This window comes from Megalopta genalis, chromosome 11 (assembly GCF_051020955.1).
Source record: "Megalopta genalis isolate 19385.01 chromosome 11, iyMegGena1_principal, whole genome shotgun sequence".
Classification (NCBI taxonomy): domain Eukaryota; kingdom Metazoa; phylum Arthropoda; class Insecta; order Hymenoptera; family Halictidae; genus Megalopta; species Megalopta genalis.
Window position 1 is genome coordinate 16,204,827 of NC_135023.1, and position 18,269 is coordinate 16,223,095.

The 18,269-nt window shown below is 36.9% G+C and overlaps 1 protein-coding gene across 2 annotated transcripts; it reads right to left on the minus strand.

Annotated features, from left to right (window-relative positions):
• Positions 1-491: 491 nt before the first annotated feature.
• On the minus strand, positions 492-17,806 carry LOC117219117 (myosin-IIIb). 2 transcript variants are annotated; one of them, XM_033468015.2, is made up of 16 exons: positions 17,672-17,806; positions 15,360-15,694; positions 14,156-14,437; positions 12,889-13,473; positions 11,501-11,892; positions 10,186-10,514; positions 9,205-9,711; positions 8,822-9,108; positions 7,484-7,758; positions 6,487-6,854; positions 6,245-6,358; positions 5,913-6,169; positions 4,525-4,733; positions 4,333-4,413; positions 3,377-3,547; positions 492-2,806 (listed from the first exon to the last, which is right to left on the minus strand). In XM_033468015.2, the coding sequence occupies exons 1-16, from the start codon at positions 17,685-17,687 to the stop codon at positions 1,825-1,827; spliced, it is 5,190 nt and encodes a 1,729-aa protein (XP_033323906.2). In that variant the 5' UTR covers positions 17,688-17,806; the 3' UTR covers positions 492-1,824. The 2 variants fall into 2 exon arrangements, with proteins under 2 accessions (XP_033323906.2, XP_033323908.2); XM_033468017.2 differs by lacking the exon at positions 4,333-4,413.
• Positions 17,807-18,269: the final 463 nt, after the last annotated feature.

The window sequence follows — 18,269 nt, forward strand, 5'->3', positions numbered from 1 at the left end:
TTTATGAAATTATTAAAGACAAAGAAGTTCTAATAATTGTAAACCTGAATAGGATTACACAGCAAGATTAAGATCTTATAATTCAATATTTATGTATTTATAAGAACAACTACGATAATAATAATGAAAAGTGAGTAGAAAGCAGTATACAAATACAGTAATTTAAAAATAGAGAGCATCACAAATGAAATCAAAGTGTATGGAGTTTCCTTCGATGTTGTTTTACTTTTATTTATGCAGTTTTATTATTAGAGTGAAGAATCTGAAAAATGATATGCAATACCTATTTTATGAAAAATAAGAATTAACAGCGTTAGTAGAACAATTGTCACATTTTTCAATTGTCTATTTTTTAAAAATATGAATTGTGATTTCATATTTTTTTTATTTATGAGGAACTAACTGACCTAATTAATATGATCTTGGATACTGGAATATTATCTTATATTGTCAGTTGCGGTCTGGATACTGAAATAAATGGTTAAACAAAGTCCATAAACAGAAGCACAACAGGTGTTTAATACATTATTATTGTTGTTCCTATAAGAGAATTTTATATACAATTATTAAGTTTTAACAGGCATTCGTTACTTTCAGCTATTCGGAGTGTTTCCGTAAATATTTAACGAGACAGGACATTGAGGAACAATTAATTATATTCGCCTTAAATTAAAAATGAAGTTTGTCTTACATAGAATTATCATAACACACATTAAAATCGTCGAAGCATCAAGAGTAAATGTTTTCTTTTAACGCTACCGAACACATCTAAGTCTTTCGTAAAGCTACACATGACTAGTTCTAAATAAAGTTTAGCATTGAAATACGTGTGAGACGAAAGCAGCAATCAACTAACAAGACAACGAAGTACTTAAGAATAGATAGATAACGGAACGTAGAAACCAAATTGAAAATATCAAAACTCCACGAAGGAAGATACAATCGATTGGAAAGTACAATTTATATTTTTCATTTATGTCGAGGAAAATCCTGATGCCAATGGCATTGGAAACTGGATGCTACTTTCATATACAGGGTGTTCAGACCATTCAGGAATTTACAACTCTACTGTAACCTGAAGAAGTATCTAAAATAAGTTAACATCACATTAAATGTTGATTGAATCCTACAGGAACAAATATGCGGAAGAGTTACCAACGACAATGCGATTTTAAAACGGGCGAGTAACTATTACAATTACACTTGCGAGCAGCACAAGTTAATTCTCGTACAGTAAATATAATAATACTCTATTATTACAGTATTGTATACTCTATTATATATATGTATGTACTACATTATATATAATATACATACACATATTATATATATAATATATGTATTATTATAATATATAATATATATATACATATAATACTCTAGTAAATTCTCCCTGATTGACGCTCAGCTTGGAAGCAAAAATGGACGATTTGGGAAGAGGCGGTACGATTATTCCAGCCTCGCAACTCGTTTTTATAATTGTTGACAATCGATAGTTATAAAAACGTGCCGCATGGCTCGAATAAATTGTCCATTTCTTTCCACAAGTTGAGCGTCAATTAGGGAAAATTGACTGTAATCCTAAGAAAAATCGGGAAAAAATGCGACGCCTAAGAATCCCATAGCGAATAAAATATTCCGCAGATAAGGAAGAATTTCGACGAGAAAATATGATCCTGTACTTCCTGAACCATATCCCGGAAAAACCCTGCATCGTGAATCACTGTGCTGACCAACTGCCTCGTATCCCCACGGAATCCTTTGTCTAACTGCACGCACATCGTCTAATCTAAGAGAGTTCGAACGTTCAGGCATCGCGTAGCGTTACTTCTTCACGTTAACGGGTTTGTTTTGACTGGGCGCCAATGGTGCTCTTCGCTTGACATGCTTCTCAGGAACTTTGTCCTTCGACACCGGAACCCCGTTGCACGCTTGCCCTCCTTTTCTCTTCCTGAGAGACTCGGTGGGGAGGTACTCCGCCGGTCTCAGCAACTGCCTAAAGTTATACGGTCCGTTCAAATCCTCCGAATCGTAGTCGACCTTGATGGTTTCCTGCCGTTTTTGGACGACTGTAGGCCTCAACAGTTGCCTAAGATCGACCGGAATGCCGTACGGATCCTTTCCTAATTCCTTCTTCGCCCCTACTCGACCACTAACGACATCGTGATCGAGCAACTTTCTATTCATCCCGTTCCTGGCATCCGTCTCAACGGGACGCTTCCTCTCCGGATCGGCAATCTGACTCGCAATCCCTACAGCTTTCGCGCAGTCCTTCAAACGGTGCTTGATACCGTTACTCAACGCGTTACTCTGCCTCTTCGATTCCTGTTTCGGGCCGTCGAACTGATTTGCCACCATTTTATTAATAAACAAACCGTTCTGACAGCCGTTGATTATATTCCGGTATCCGTTCAGATAAGACGGATGGCCGTTCGCTTTAAAAACATGGCCGTTCGATGGTGGATGCTCGTTAACGGAGTTCGTATGGCCGTTAAGCGATGCTTCGTGCCCGTTCGCGGAGCTCTGATGCCTGTGTGGGTGACCGTTACCGAAGTTCGGATGTCCGTTCGCATAACTCGAGTGTCCATTGGCTCCGTTCTGATGACCTTTCGCGGAACTTCCGTTGGCGATACACGGGTGCCCGTTAACAGGTTGCTGGCGTTCGTTCATTTCGTTTCGTCTGTCGATGTACTTGGATCGTAGGCCATGTGAATCGTTGATATTCGAAGAGTCGACTCCAGGTTGCTTACGGGGTTTGCCCTCAAGGGACTGCACGATGTTGTTAGGCACGTAATTAATCCTTGTACTGTAAGAAAAGAATCTCGTCCAATCAAGTGATTCGCAACATCGTTATTCAGTTTCCACGACTAGCGACTAACAAAGTAGAACATAAAGTGAGCATGATAAACAATTCGATGAACTAGACATACAAGCACGAGTCCTTTGTTTCGCCCCCTTCCAACGGTCTACCGATATAACTAGACTGTTCTCTGATATTTGGAATCTCCCCGAAATGAAATGGAAATCGTTCTTCGTATTCACAAAACTACGACATGTTTGGCACGATGAAATACTTGGTACGTTACGATACAATCTACGGATGGCATAGTTTGTAATTTTACCTGGAAGTTTGCCATGATACCTCTGGCAAAATGTAGAAACACAGTGAAGAATTAGTAACACAACTATTATATTAATATAATTAGTTCAGTGATAGTTTACTGTCTATTACAACGCAATGAACAGAAGATGAGAGAAATGAGTGATTGAGATAAATCATTATGGAATACAACTGTTTCAGTTTTGTACTCCAAGGACTCGAATATGCGCAACGCTTAAGTAGATGGCTGAGCCTAGACAAACAGTTCGGGTGTACCTCGGCCTGGGTTGATTCTCTTCCTGCTGATCGGTCGGATCGGCTGGGTTTCTCAAAGCTTTGTGCCATATTTCCGAAAGTTGTTGTTCCGGCGTTATTGAAAAGTCGCCTTGAGCTGCCAGGCGTTCTCTCCTCTCGCTGTTCACCTCCAAAATCTGGCCCATTCGACTCCTGGAAATGAACGTCTTACAGTCTCTCTATATACATGATGAATATTTCCCCCGAGAAACATTGCTACCTTTTACACGTTGCACTGGTCAATTTTGCTTTTTGTTTTAAAGAAATATTGGAATCGAAAATAAACATGTAAAAATTGTACAATTATGGCTGCAAAAGGAGAAAGTGTGAAAACAGGCAAAAGTTAAATTCTAGCTGAAAATTGTACAACGAATATGCATTCGCAGTACGATTATTTATCACTTTGGATTAAATAGAAGTTATCAACGTCCTTGGTACTATGCCAAGCTGTAACTTCTTTACAAAAAATCAGTTTATTTGAGAATCAGGGAATGTTGGCATATGTTGCATTAAAGAGGAAGCATTTTCCTCAGAAGTACTCTTAAGTTTAAGTATGTTATTTAATACTTAATGACATTAGTATGGTATTTAATATAAATAAATATATAAAATAAATAGCTAAAATAAATCCTATAATTTATAATCTATAAAGTAAATATATGAAATATATATAAATAAAATAAATCAATAAAATAAATATATGAAATATATAAATAAAATAAATCAATGAAATAAATATATAAAATAAATAGATAAAATAAATATGTAAAGTACATAAATAGATCTATAAAATTAATTATAAGCGTCAAACATAATCGTGTGACACTTATGATATATCAAACTCTCGACGAAGCAACAACTGCGAGTCTCTGAAAACCCTCAGCGATCCAACAACCAACGTGTTTCTACGAATAATTGATCAGAGATCTATGGTATACCTCGACGATGGGTGAAGGTCATTTTCTAGCTGTATCAACGGTAAGTCCCAGCCAGCTTCGTCTTCTTCGAATTCCGAACCACTTCCGATGCGAGTGCCAAAAGCATTCGAAAATTGAGCATTCGAATTTACCATTCGTTCAAGGAAGGTGAACGTGAATAGTCGATCGTAGAAGAGTTCTAGGTCTATTTACCTGCTCATCTCGTTCTTCAGGTTGTGATAGTACTTGATAGTATCCTCTCCTTCCTCTTGGTTGCCGCTGCGATACTGCAGAATGGCGTGCACCATGTTGAATCCTTCGGGTCGGACGTAGTCGGGGGGTGGTTCTTCGATGTCGTGTACTCGAATGCCTGGTTTATTGCGCCGCAAATTCTTGTGTATATCCTGGTTCTTCATGTGCACCTTTAATGGGACAACGTTTCTTTTCATTTCCCCTTCGATTGCATCCGTTTTAGCAAAGATCGCATATGAGAAATACTTATAAAATTCTTCTATTATTCTTTGTTAAATATACCAAACTTGTTTTATGCAGTAATAACCTGTCTCGTAAATTCGTAAAACCTAATAATTAAACAAATTAAAAAGGAAGAAGAAATTACTCTGTTAGCTGTTACTCATCAAAACTGATATTTATCAAAAATACGAAGAGAAGAACATTTCCACGATTGTAGCAAACAACAATATATCGTTGGTTGGCACTAAAAGGATTAAAGGATTAAAATCGCGTCGAAGTCTAGGTCATTAGAGATTTCCAGGTCACTTCCTCTAGTATATCTGTATTAAAAGGATTTGTAGATGTGTTATCTTTTTTAACCCAATTTAAGAGATTCTCAGCTTAGTTAGTATTGTGGATGACCTTTAGTGAATGTCATGACATTTTTCATGCTCGATTTACTTTAAACTTTACTTATATCAATCAAACATTGATTATGCACTTTCTATTATTCAACCTCAAGAACCAATGAAGAAAATTACGCATTTTATGAGGTCATTTGATATTTATGCCAAATACATATTCAAAAATCAAACTTTCTAAAAATATACAACTTTATCAAATCACCATCTGTTTCCAAAAAATGTGTTACCCAATTTTAACGAACAATATGTTAGACACATTATTGTATGTCCTTTCGAATGACAGAAATGAAACTTAATCTAATTTTTCACGTAAAAACAGGCAATAATATTTCGAATAATATAACCCTGTTACTACCATGAATTTTACAGTTCACCAAAAGAATTTTTTTCTGTTTGCATCGTGCAAAAATCATAAATATTTTCGTTATTTATTCAACGAAAGCACTTTCGATGACAAAAACATATCGTTTAAAATATGTAATGTATTTTGTGTACGATGCTTTGCAAAAAAAGCAATCTTATTTAAATCTTATTTACTCATTTATTAATGCTTTAAATCAGATTGTATATTTAGCATATTCAGAATTGTGTGTGTTACGTGCATATATGTCCGATATTGCCTATTATTATTAGTATTAGTTTCTAAGTTCTTACTGAACATTGTCCAAGGGAATTCTAAATTATTCTAAATCCTTCTATTATCAATCGAATTGTTCCACTTACATTCTGTGAGAAGTTAATGAGATCAGCTTGTCGCAGTTTAGGGTGCACATTGTCTTTCGTAGATGGTCTCCTCTTCTTAACCCTTTCTTCCTTCTTGTACCATTGCTGGACAATGAACGCAGCGTCCTCGTTCTTCAAACCCTCGCGCAACAACGCTTTCTGCGCATCGACCTTGTCGTGGCAGTGGTTCAAGATCCTCTTGAAACGTTCTTCAAGCTCAACGCCGAACCGTCTGCGAATAGTGTAGCCTCTGAAATCTACGAATGTTCAAAAACATTAGTTTCCATTCGTTACCAGTGAACTTCCTCACTGTCCTTCGGTTAACAACTTACGACTCTGAATAATGACTGCAGCATCGTCTTCCTTCAAGTCTTCCTTTTCCTCGGACTCTTCTTCTTGTTGTTCCTCTTGCTCCGCGGTTTCGGCCAGCTTTTTCTGTTGCTCCTCTGTTAGAACAGGTTCGAAACTATTTGTTAGTCATTTGCACCAATCAATTGCCATTTTGTTGTATTCTGAATATACGTCTTCCATAAAACACGAAAGATCCTGACTGCTGTTTTCGTCGCACAATTACCTAGCGCTGCCCGCAGAATATTAGCTTCCTCTTCCTGTCGTTTCTTCTTCATCTGTTCCATATAATGCTTTCGCGACAACCAGCCGCGAATATGACGTTGCAAAGTTACAACGGACACAGCGAATTGCCACTTCTGTTTCTTGAATCTGATCCTTGCCAGCCATCGGCGAACGCATGCCTGGACCATGATGATTTTCTTGAGTTGTTCCTCGTACATCTTCGAAAGAAACTCGACGTGGTAATACTTCAGGAAAACTTTCGTTCGGCCGAGAGCCCATCCGTCCATTTTCAAACGAACAAGGAAAAGTCGGCAATTGTCACGATTCGCTATCACTCGTTCATCATAACCGAATGCCAAGAAACAGTATCTACAATTCAAACGTAATACTTTTTACTATATCAATTGACGTATAAATTAATACATTTAGAAAGTAAACTTTCTCCTTGTTTTAACCGCTGTTTAATTCACACTTTGTATAAAATACTAGCTGTTATTTGATCTGCGACTTCTCTAACGAAATCTGTTTTTTTTTTAATTAAACAGAGCTTTTCATGAAAGTAGTATTACAGTACAGAAAAATCCTCGCAAAGGTATTCTTCGTTATAATTTTCAAAGAGTAGACGGTAAATCTTAATAGTCATGATTAACGTTAATAAATTTGATAAAAGTTATAAAAATAAAAGAAAGAATGTATAGAACGCGAATAACATATGTAGATGTTTGAAACGAAATTTAACTGTACAATACATGTGTGATCGTAAATGAAGGGAACGACTTGGAGGAGATAGTATATTACTATGACAGTGTCGAAATTTCTTATAAGTGGATATTTTAGATTCATACACTTTTGTACTTATAAAAATATTTTCAAAATAGTAAAATCTGTCTGCAAGTATTTTCTTCATCACATTCGAAAAGCTTGTCGTTTAATACGCTCTACTATTTAAATATGTATAATACGAATAGATAGATAGAGAAGATAGTATTAGTACATACCTCTTCAAGAAATCACTGAATGGTATTCTATGTGAAAAGCCGTTCTGCCTAATTCTTATAGTCTCCAGCACACCGGTATACCTCAGCTGCTTCACCACCTTGTCTTTATCGAAAAATCTGGGGCTTCTCGAATCATTCGGCTTTATGCAGCGCACAAATTGAGGTGACCCTGATACCATCTTCTGCAGCAGATCCATAAGGGAGTAGCGGAAGTATGTTGCAACTGTTTGTTGAGCTCTAGATTGCGAGGCCAATCCCCGACTCGAATAACGTTCCTGAAACAATTAAACGCATCACGTGTAATTGCTGCATTTACAATTGAAAAAATATTCTAGCAATCATGATCAGAGCATACACATATTTGCACATGCGCAGAAAACCATTCGACAACGTTCGAAACACGAATAACATTTTCTATGCGTCACATATAAGAATGAAATGAGAGCTATCGATGCGTTGAAAATATTGCTGTGTTTATTTGCCTTAAAAATATTATAGGAGCATATGGAACATTTTGAGAATTGCGTTGATTCCAAGAATTTATTTAGACTGCAACTTTTTATGCGATCACTACAGAAATGAATAAACGGAACACGGAATAGTAAAGATATTAGAAGAACTTAATGATGAAATCATGAAATCAATTCTGTTGTAATGTAATAATTTGATGTAATTCCTATTCCTAACAATTAGTGCAGAACATTTTTGGATTGCATGAAGATTCATTGCAAATACACAACATATTCAGCACCACATTATCAAACACAACAGTCTCATGCAAAGTATTATATTTCATCTAACCAAATTAAAATTAAAAACTTGTATGATATCAATTATTTTCTAAACTATGTTTTTTGCGGATCCTGTTACAATCAGGAAGATATGATAGATTAGCGGAAAAATTAATGATCAAATGTCGCAAATAATTCCGGAGGTGTTACATAAACCAAACGTTTCTGAGCATTGAAGAAGCTAAATACAGTAGAAAAAGATATTCAGTTATTAACACGTTCCGTGCCACGTGTACCATCGATGGTACACGCTTGCATGTTTACTTAGTGAACTGAACAAATTGTTTACAAGAAATTTAGAACCGAAGAATCAATTTCCACCGCAAGAATGGGCGTTGATAAGTTTTTGTTACGTTGTTATGTGTACGAGAATTAATAATTGCACGTAATACATCAAGTTTTAGTAAAATATCAAAGTGTGAAGATTCGAGTAAAAAAAGCTCGGCACGGAACGTGTTAAGTAAAATACAGAATGATTTATTTAAAAGCCGATGTATGCAGCGACGCCCGATAAGAGTCAATTTTTGAACATTTCGTTCGCAAATACCTTGGTATTCTGGTTCGAAGGAGATAGCTTCCTCGAATCAGTCTCGTGAACCGCCGAGTACAGGTTGCCGGTCTTCGTGATCGGGCATTGGAACAGGAAGCGGACCATGTCGTACTGAGACTGCCTGACCAGTTGGATGACTTCTGGAGGCAGGAAGTTTCTGTTCTTTTCCAAGAACCCTTCCGCTTGGTAGACCACGCGTCCTGCGAAATGGTGTACCGCGAAGCAAACTGCGTCCGATTTTGGTCGTACGTAGAACTTCGATTTGATGTTGTTGTGGAACTTCTCTGCAACATGTACGGTAGACAAAGATGTAGTAACGGAAGCAATTACGTAGAAAAAGAAGAAATGAACGAAAGCATCAAGAGAAGAGGTAAACCAACCGATTAGAGACTTATTCGTGGCTCTGGGGAATCGGCTTTCCTCGTCGAGGAGCGCTAGAAGTCCCATAGGCTTGCTCAACAGCATGTCCAGGACCGGTCTGTTGTCTGAAAACTCGACTAGATCCACAGGTATGCCCTCCGCCATGTATTCCTGCTGTTCCCAAGTGAAAATGTGCTGATTGAAGTAATACTGTATCTGCTCGTTCGCGATGTTAATGCAAAGCTGCTCGAACGAGTTCCTTGGGAAATTCTCGAAGCCGAAAATGTCCAGGAGACCGATGGCCAGCGGCTCGTAATTCGGAGCATGATTGAAACTCAGCAAACAGTTGATCTGATTCACCATCCAGTCGAACAATCGGCCGTAAAGTCCCTTGGCCATGGCGTCTCTCGCTGCACAGGCCTCGGCTACCGTATTGTTGCGGGTGATTGTTTCTCCTCGAGTCATAACCGAGTTCGAAGTTAGAGCATCCAGAAGATCAGTCTCTTCCACGCCGAGTAGCTGCGAGACTGGTACGCAATTGCAACGTTAGTTAATTGTGCTAACGTAATGATAACACAATGAAAATATTTGCACATAATCATTATGTCAATAACCAAAATTATCGATATTGTTCTAAACAACCTATAATTGTCTCCTACGTTATTGTTTTATATAACTTTTACATAATTATATAAACGTTTGTATTTATTTAATATGTGTATAAATTACCGCAAAAATGTTATTTATATTAATTCTATCCTCTTCTCCCATAAAGGTACCCGGGTATCCCGGTTATTGAACAAACGTATATCATACTTTCATCATACCAATTTCAATACATTTCAGATAAACAAAATTGTAGACCCAAAACAGATATTTTATTTGATATATATTTTATTAGAATATTTGACCGGAAACAGAAAATATTTTGAAGCGAATGTGCAAAAGGATTCCCGGGTACCCGGCTATTGACGTAAGGATCAATGGCGAAACTTAGCTACCTCTCTGCAATGGCGCAGTGTCAATTACACGACTTTTATTGTCGGTATTATCTTCGCTGGCGACTTCACCGAACTCGATATCTCCGAGGTGAAGCACAGCTGCCAGGATACGATAAACCGTATCTACTTCGCTATCTTGGAATCCCAGTAATTTGAAACCGTTCTTCAACTGCTGGAACTTGTCGATGTGGGTCTGGGATGTCTGACTATTGTCCATGAGGTATCGATGATGTTTCCTCATGTTTTCGTCGAGGTAGTACTCCGACAGACGATTGTCTGCCTCCAGACCGTCGTACATATAGTAAAATATGTGGAAATTCCGTTCGCCTCTGAAATTATTTTATTAATCGATCTAAAATATATTTTCATGAGTTTATATTAAATTATACAATACGAAATTACATCTTTCTGGTTGAAAGTCAAGTGACGTATTTCTTATATAATTTTTGTCAATGTTTTTGTTATATAAATTTTTATAGAAACGACTGGAACTGCTGACAGAGTTGCTAATCTGTTTTATACATCAATTAAATGAATTTTGCTGTTACTGCAATTGAATATATTTTTCAATGAAAATTTGTTTCTGAACAAGTGCTTAACGCACGTCCAATGTTTTATCAATATCATGACATAATTATTGTTTTCTCTAGCATTGGCACGCTATTTTGTCACACACTGATCCACGAGTTTTACTATTATTTAACTATTACTCATATCATTTTCATTACAGCGAAGCGGTCAGTTTTTGAAATTTTTCTCTATTAATTACAATGCATACAATTCATTGCATATTATTTGTATGCTAGAGCTGCATTTTATTTTTGTTCTTGATCATTTTTACAGAAAATTTTGGCAGAAATCTGTAAATGAAATGTAAATTCAAACAATTTTAAAATATTGTTATATTCAAGGTAATAATCAAAGTTTTTCGAAAACTTTGAAAAAACTTTCAATACGACAATATTTTAAAATTCTTTAAATGTGTCCATCGTTTTACATTTCACCTAGACATTCCTGCCATAAAAGTTTAAAATCCATAGTGTAGTTAATAATCGCGGTTTAATAGTCACAAATTATTAATAGTCTAATATAGTAATAGTAAAATATTAATAGTCTTAAAAAAAGTAAATTATTAATAGTCTTATTAATAGTCTAATAATGAGCTTCTGCGATCCAGAATTGAAACGATCAATTGCTCCAACATTTTTTCTCCGTCGCTTTGATAATCGTGCATTAAAAATACGAACTGATACAAATGAAAAATGGAGATTCCGTATGGTGTGATCTAATAAATATTATCAGAGCAATCACTTACTCGGCCTGAGCAACTACTCGAGACTGCTCCAGCAGATACACAGATATTCTGGCACCGGTAACTTTTCCGCCCTTTGTCATAGTTAAGTCCAAGTATTTCCCAAATCTCGACGAGTTAGCATTGATCCCCGTGGTCGCGTTACCGAATGCCTCCATTATTGGATTAATCTGGAGGATCCTCTCTTCCAAATTGCGATTGGGAGCTTTGCTCAAATAAACCAACTGCTTCAGCAATAAGTTGGCGCTCTCCGTTTTTCCTGCACCGGACTCTCCGCTGATCACGATCGCTTGATTTTGACGTTGATGGAGCAACGCCTGATACGCAGCATCGGCGACCGCGAAAATATGCGGCGGATTGTCCGACCTGGCTTGACCTTTGTACCTCTTTTGCTCCTAAACAGACAAGTCGTTCGTCAATGATTTCGACGCTTATACTTGAAGAGGTATTCAAGATTGAACGAAATGGAAACATTAATGATGTTTTCGTTCTGCGTGTATTTATCGCCGTATCTGTTTGGAACAAATTTACTTCGCAAATGGAAAAAGAAATAAAGTATGGATTATTGTGAAGAACGTATAAGATTGGAACAACACATGATTGAATCTGTAATCTTGATGTCTCTAAAAAAAAGTAAAATGAAAACAAGTGTTCATATGGTAACACGTGAGGATACATTGTTCTTAACCAAGCAGTACATACATATGAACTTCTGTAAAATGGAAGAACCCACGTGGGGTACCCATGGATCTACAGGGTGTTCCATAATTATGCTAACGCCCGAAAAGGGAAGATTCCTCAGGTAATTTGAAGTAACTCTTTCCTTAGCAAAAATGCAATCCGCGGCTTTGTTTACGAGTTATTAATGAAAAACAGTGACCAATGAGAGGTGAACTCGCCTAGTGCTGGGCGGTCGAACCAATCAGTGGAACTGGGCTTCGACTGCTCGTTAACTCGGTCGCCTTGTGCCAGGTGAGCTCGCCTCCCATTGGCCACTGTTTTTCGTTAATAACTGGTAAATAAAGCTACGGATTGCATTTTCGCTCAGGAAAACGTTACTTCGAATGACCTCGAGAATCACCCCTTCCCAAGTTTTAACATAATTATGGAACACCCATATTTCATGCTCTTCGTTAAAATTTCTATAATATAATAGTATCTGTATAATATAATAGTATAGACAATAGTAGAAACAACAAAGATATTCGGAGTGCATACGTCAGATGACTTTATAACGGTATGACGTTATGCCGGCATTTTCATATTTCGGTTTCTATAAGGATTTCGAAGATGCAACCTAGAAACACCGATATTTTATATTTCGATAGTAGTCACTTCTTGTGTTAAACATTTCTGGACTACAGATTTTAGATATATAAAAATGTACTCACGATCCCAGTGTACAATCCCAAATTCGTGAACGGGTTGACCGCGACGAGGATGTCCCCGATGTAAGTGTATATTTGACCCTGTTCGTATCTGTGCTCCAACTGATCCACAATCCCGTCCTCAGACAGCATGTCCAAAGCAGCCAGGTCATCCATATACATTTTCTCCGGCCTGGTTTTTCGATCAGTCTTTAATTTCCCATGTTTGGTCGTTACTTCCGGTTGCCTGTGAACCCTTCCCTCCATTCTCTGTCTGCGTATCTCTTCCTTTAGTTCTTCGCGGATCTTGTCCTCCCGTTCCGTCACATTCAGCAATATCGGATGCTCCCTTAATTCGCTAGCGAACGGCCTATGCTCCAAATCTTTGACCAAACATTCCGCGATGAAGTCCACCAGCTCCGGCATGTGGGCGTCTGGGTTCTTTAAAGACGGAGGTGGGTTTCTAGGGATTTGAAACAGTGCTCTCATAGGGTGCAATTCGGACAGGGGTGGATCGCCCTCCGCTAATTCGATGGCAGTGATTCCGACCGACCACACGTCGCAACGGGAGTCGTACGAAGAATCCAGCTGTTGTTCGCAGGCTATCACCTATTTCACGATCGTACCTTGTGAAAACCATTTTCAAGAAGAATATTCGAGGGAAATGTTCAGAGGGTAGTGGAGCCGATTACTGTGTCGTGACCAATTGCGTTTCATTTGTTTCCGGGTATAATGAACTTTATGTTTATCGAATAAGGCATATTGAATTTATTTATTCTTTTATTTCGTTTACCTTTTAATACAAATTCTTTTTCATTCTTCGATTATGCTTGCTTTTAATAAAAAAAAAACGTTTAATTATGCCCGACAAGAAACCAAAAGCATAGCAATTGGTCACATTAAAATAAACCGCTCGGTTATTCTATCTTCCGTTTGAAACAATCACTGCATCTAAGCTTATGACATTTGGAACAGAAGATTGTTTAAACATTCGGTAAGTAAAATTATTCGGTAAAATTATTTTTAGAATAACTGAGTGATGTAATTTTTTATTAATAATTACATACTAACTTCTAATTTTCGTTGAAAAATTTATTTGTATTTCTATGAAACAATCCTTTTGCAAAATTATAAGCTGATAATGTCCTCAAGTTTAGCCAATAAGCAATAGTTTAAATTGTTTTTAATATCTTCAATACGCAGTTACTTTTTTCTTTTGATCTACTCTTCAACTATTTGCCAAGGTGTCGGGTATCAAAGGAAACACGTTAGATGGAAATGTATACTTTACCTCAGGTGCCATCCAATACGGCGTCCCAACAGAAGTATTCTTCCTCGCGAGCGTTTCCGTGAGATGCGAGGACACACCGAAATCAACTAACTTAACATGCGCGTCCTCGGTAAGCAAAATGTTATGCCCCTTGACGTCACGGTGCATGCAGTGATTCGTGTGTAAATAAATTAAAGCTTCTACTGTTTCCCTGAGAATATACGATATCTGATCGTCCGTCAAGCGCTTTCCTTTTTTCTTCAGACCTTGCACGAGGTCGGTTACCGATCCGCCAGTGCACAGCTGTAACGAAAATTATTCGACGCTTTATTCAAGTTTTATGGATAACTCAAAGGCGAAATAAATTCGAGAGAGATTTCCTTCAGAAATTGGAGCAAGCTTTACTGCATTCTTGATAAACTATTATATCGGTTACACACTTCAATTTATAATTATAAAATTTCTGTCTTCTGCAACTTCTGACACGGTTCTGCATCATTTTGTAGCTGGTCGTCAGTGATGTATTATAATTTTCCGTTTTCATAAAAAACATTATTATTATTAATAATAAAAATTCTAGCGGCGATTCTTCCATTTACAAATTTTGTACAGTCATTTTATGTAGTTGTTAAATTTGAAATTTCACTATTACATTTTCTATTTTACAAAATGATTATTGAATATTACATCAGCTATTACGAGACTGCAGATCTTCATGAAAAATACACGTTTTCTAATTCATTTATGAGAAACACAATTAATAATATTTAGTGAAAAAGTCGAAGCACATTTAACTGAAACAGAAATGATTTTTGGAAATGAAACTATTAACAAATACCCGTATACACGATATATATACTTTGGTATATCACATTTACGATTTAATTTGTGTTAATAGTAAAAGCCTGAGAACGTAACAAGTCCGAAAGCATGTAATTAAATATATGGATGGTGCGAATAAGTTATTATAGTAAATGTATGAAAATTGTCGTAAAATATTCTCCTGCGCTGCGGAAATATCTAGCTAATCAATTTGACTTTTTACTTTGTCGAGGTACTCTAATTTCCGTTCCGTTAACGGTTTTGGATCGTCTAATTACTAGATGATTGATGACCAGGAATGCGAGGTTAATGCTCAAGAGACCGAAGGACACGCTATATTTCAATTGGACATCTGTCACGCTTTCCTGCCTGTATTGTGAGACGAGAATTACAGCGACAATACCTCCATGACGAACCATAATTGATCCTCTTCCTGAGCAGGCTTCGCTCTTTTCAGGAAAATCCCGTGGAAAACGGGAATGTTCGGATGAAGGCTAAGGTCCCTCAGCACGAGATACTCTTCCTCGATCTCTTCGATGTTATCAGCAACGTTCTCCAATATCTTGATCGCAACCTTGCTGCCCGTTTCCTTGCAATGAGCAGAGTAAACTTCCCCGTACGTTCCTTCGCCGATTAATTCCTCCAATGTGAAACGATCATCGGGATCTGGTATCAATTCGAAATTTACGTGCTGGCTGAGCCCGTGGTACGCCATATTGGTCCCACCACCGGTCATTTCTGGAACATGGAATCACAAAAATATGAATAACGAATCAAATTTTATTCGTTCGATTTATTCGAATTATTATTCGAAGAATTTATTTCATATATTATTCGTACACACTTTTATTCCAAGAATTTATTTGAAACGTTATTCGAAGAATTTCTTCGAAAAGTTAGTCGAATAAAATTTTATTCGAATAACCCCCAGCACCGGCTTCTGGTACATGGAAAATTCGATTCTGCATAGGACTTTCAATTTAGAAGTTATTATGTTCCTGTTTTGTATTTGTTGTTATCTTATATTACATTTCACTCGGAAATTGTTCGTTCGTGACAGCAAAAGACGTTTAAAACGCACTTAAGAGAACGAACGGGACGTCTGGAATAATTAATTCTAGGCTCCTGAATGAGCGGGAATTATGTTCGCAAGAAACTGTTCTAATACTACTAAATACTAACTATTAAATATAATACTAGTCGTAAAGAGCGACTATGAAGATCATTATAGTTCGAAGCAGAAGCCGTATGAACGATTTCAATGTAGTCGCCATCGACCACTATTCTTGAGTTATCGTCGGAAATGTCTGTGATTAGTGGAGTGTAAACGTCGAAAAACGTTATTATGTTCCGTGATTAGAAAAGAGAAATTATGCTGCCGTGGACCGTGCTCGTTATAAATAGTGAATGAGTGAATTACGGAAATAATGTTTTACACCTCTGCTGTTTGCGATTTAATAGCAGATGAGCGGAAGCTGCAGCAGTGAAGTAACGTCCACGCGCAGTCTTATAGAAAGTTGCGGTCTACCGCGGTAAGAAAACTTGTCACTGATGCATTGTTTACGTGCCGGTCGATGAGAGGATGCATCGGCTGTGAATATTGTCGGAAACAATAATTGTCAAAGAGGAGGTTATTTATCCGTATTTAAAAGTATCATGTTCAAGCTACGAATACATGAGATGCTTACAGAAAATAAAATATGAAACGTTTGTGCTCGAGTTATGGGCGGACTATGAATTTTTATGCAAAATGAAACTCTCGTGCATCGATTATAAGATATAGGAGCTAAACAGAAAATGATTTCTTTTATGAATCATTTCTATGTATTAATAATTATCTTATAAATTTATACGAAATTAAAATTATATATAAATTTAATCTTAAAAAAAAAAATTTATATATAAATTGTATACCTGTATAAAATCTATTTTATGTATGAATTTAAATTTGATTATAAATTTATTCAACTTTAATCGATTCTTATAACTTTATCTTGAAATATTAAATTTTATCATAAATTCACATATAAATGTAAAATTCATGATAAAAGACACAAAAATTCTCCTATTAATAGTATTCGACTCTTTCAATCCTCTTGTTTTAAATTACAGCTACTCGTTTCAGCATAGAACCATAAAATCCGCTGTCTAATTACGGTTACAATTTAAATAAAAAGTGTAGGTTCAGTAGACCTGCTGATCTAATAGCAAATTATAGTTTTTGCGGGCAACTCGGACCTGGAAAGCACGGGTTTCTAATTCGGTTAATAGGGGAAAGAGGTCTTCTGTAAGTCTGCAAAGTCGGTTATATAACGCAATATTACACGTTCTTATAATAATCAAATTTACATTTTACATGGTTCTATTCTCTCTAATCGAATTAACATGATAATGTTTATGTTCACTGCTTTTCTAAACACATATTAAATCGAAGTATATAACGATTAGCATGCAATTGTACGTTTTTTTTTCTCACGACAAGCGTAATCATCATCCCCAAAAATCGTACAACTCTCTGATCTTTTCTTTTTTCAATGAAATTTTCAGGCATCACTATTGTTCGAAGCATTTCTGTTCATCGAAACGCACTCTTCGATTGCGAGAATAATTGGTCACAAGTAAATCGTAAAAATTTCTCTTTTTCGGTTGGTTACACTGCACAGTTGGAATCGCCTGGTGCACGAACGTCTTCGTTACACGGTTTTTCTTACTAACCGATTATATCACCCATCCTGCGAACTGTTTCAGACGATCGGGATTTTAAAAATCTCGTTGCCTCATTGAAGTTCAAGTGATATTAATGAACACTGTTCACTGGTACAGGTACGAAGTACGACTGGATCGTTCGTTTTCTAACCAGATACCTGTTAACCCCTTAATAGGATTGCGCTCGGTAAGACCGGCGCACTTCGGACTCAGAAATAGGTCTCGTAAGAAGACCATGCCACGTGTATTTCTGTCAGTTTAATTCGCAGTCTTGATATTAATTCCATGATACAACTGGAATAGGCTTACGGCATGCATTGCTAATCTAGTAGTGCTCGTCCTGAGAAAGGAGGACTCTCGGCTGGAAAACCAGTATCAATTAACTTGCTAAGCTATCGGATCGAATTCTCTCATCAATAGATCTTTGGTATTTTTTTCATCGTATTGGCAACGCATTAACTCTTGTTGATTGCGTGTAATTACTAGTTTGCGGAACATCGGGCGGAATAGAAATTGTCCAAGATAATCGTAAGGAACAGAAGTTAAACGAAAAATAAATCGTTTCTTTTACAATAATTTTAGCAGGTCGAAAATAGTGCGACATTAG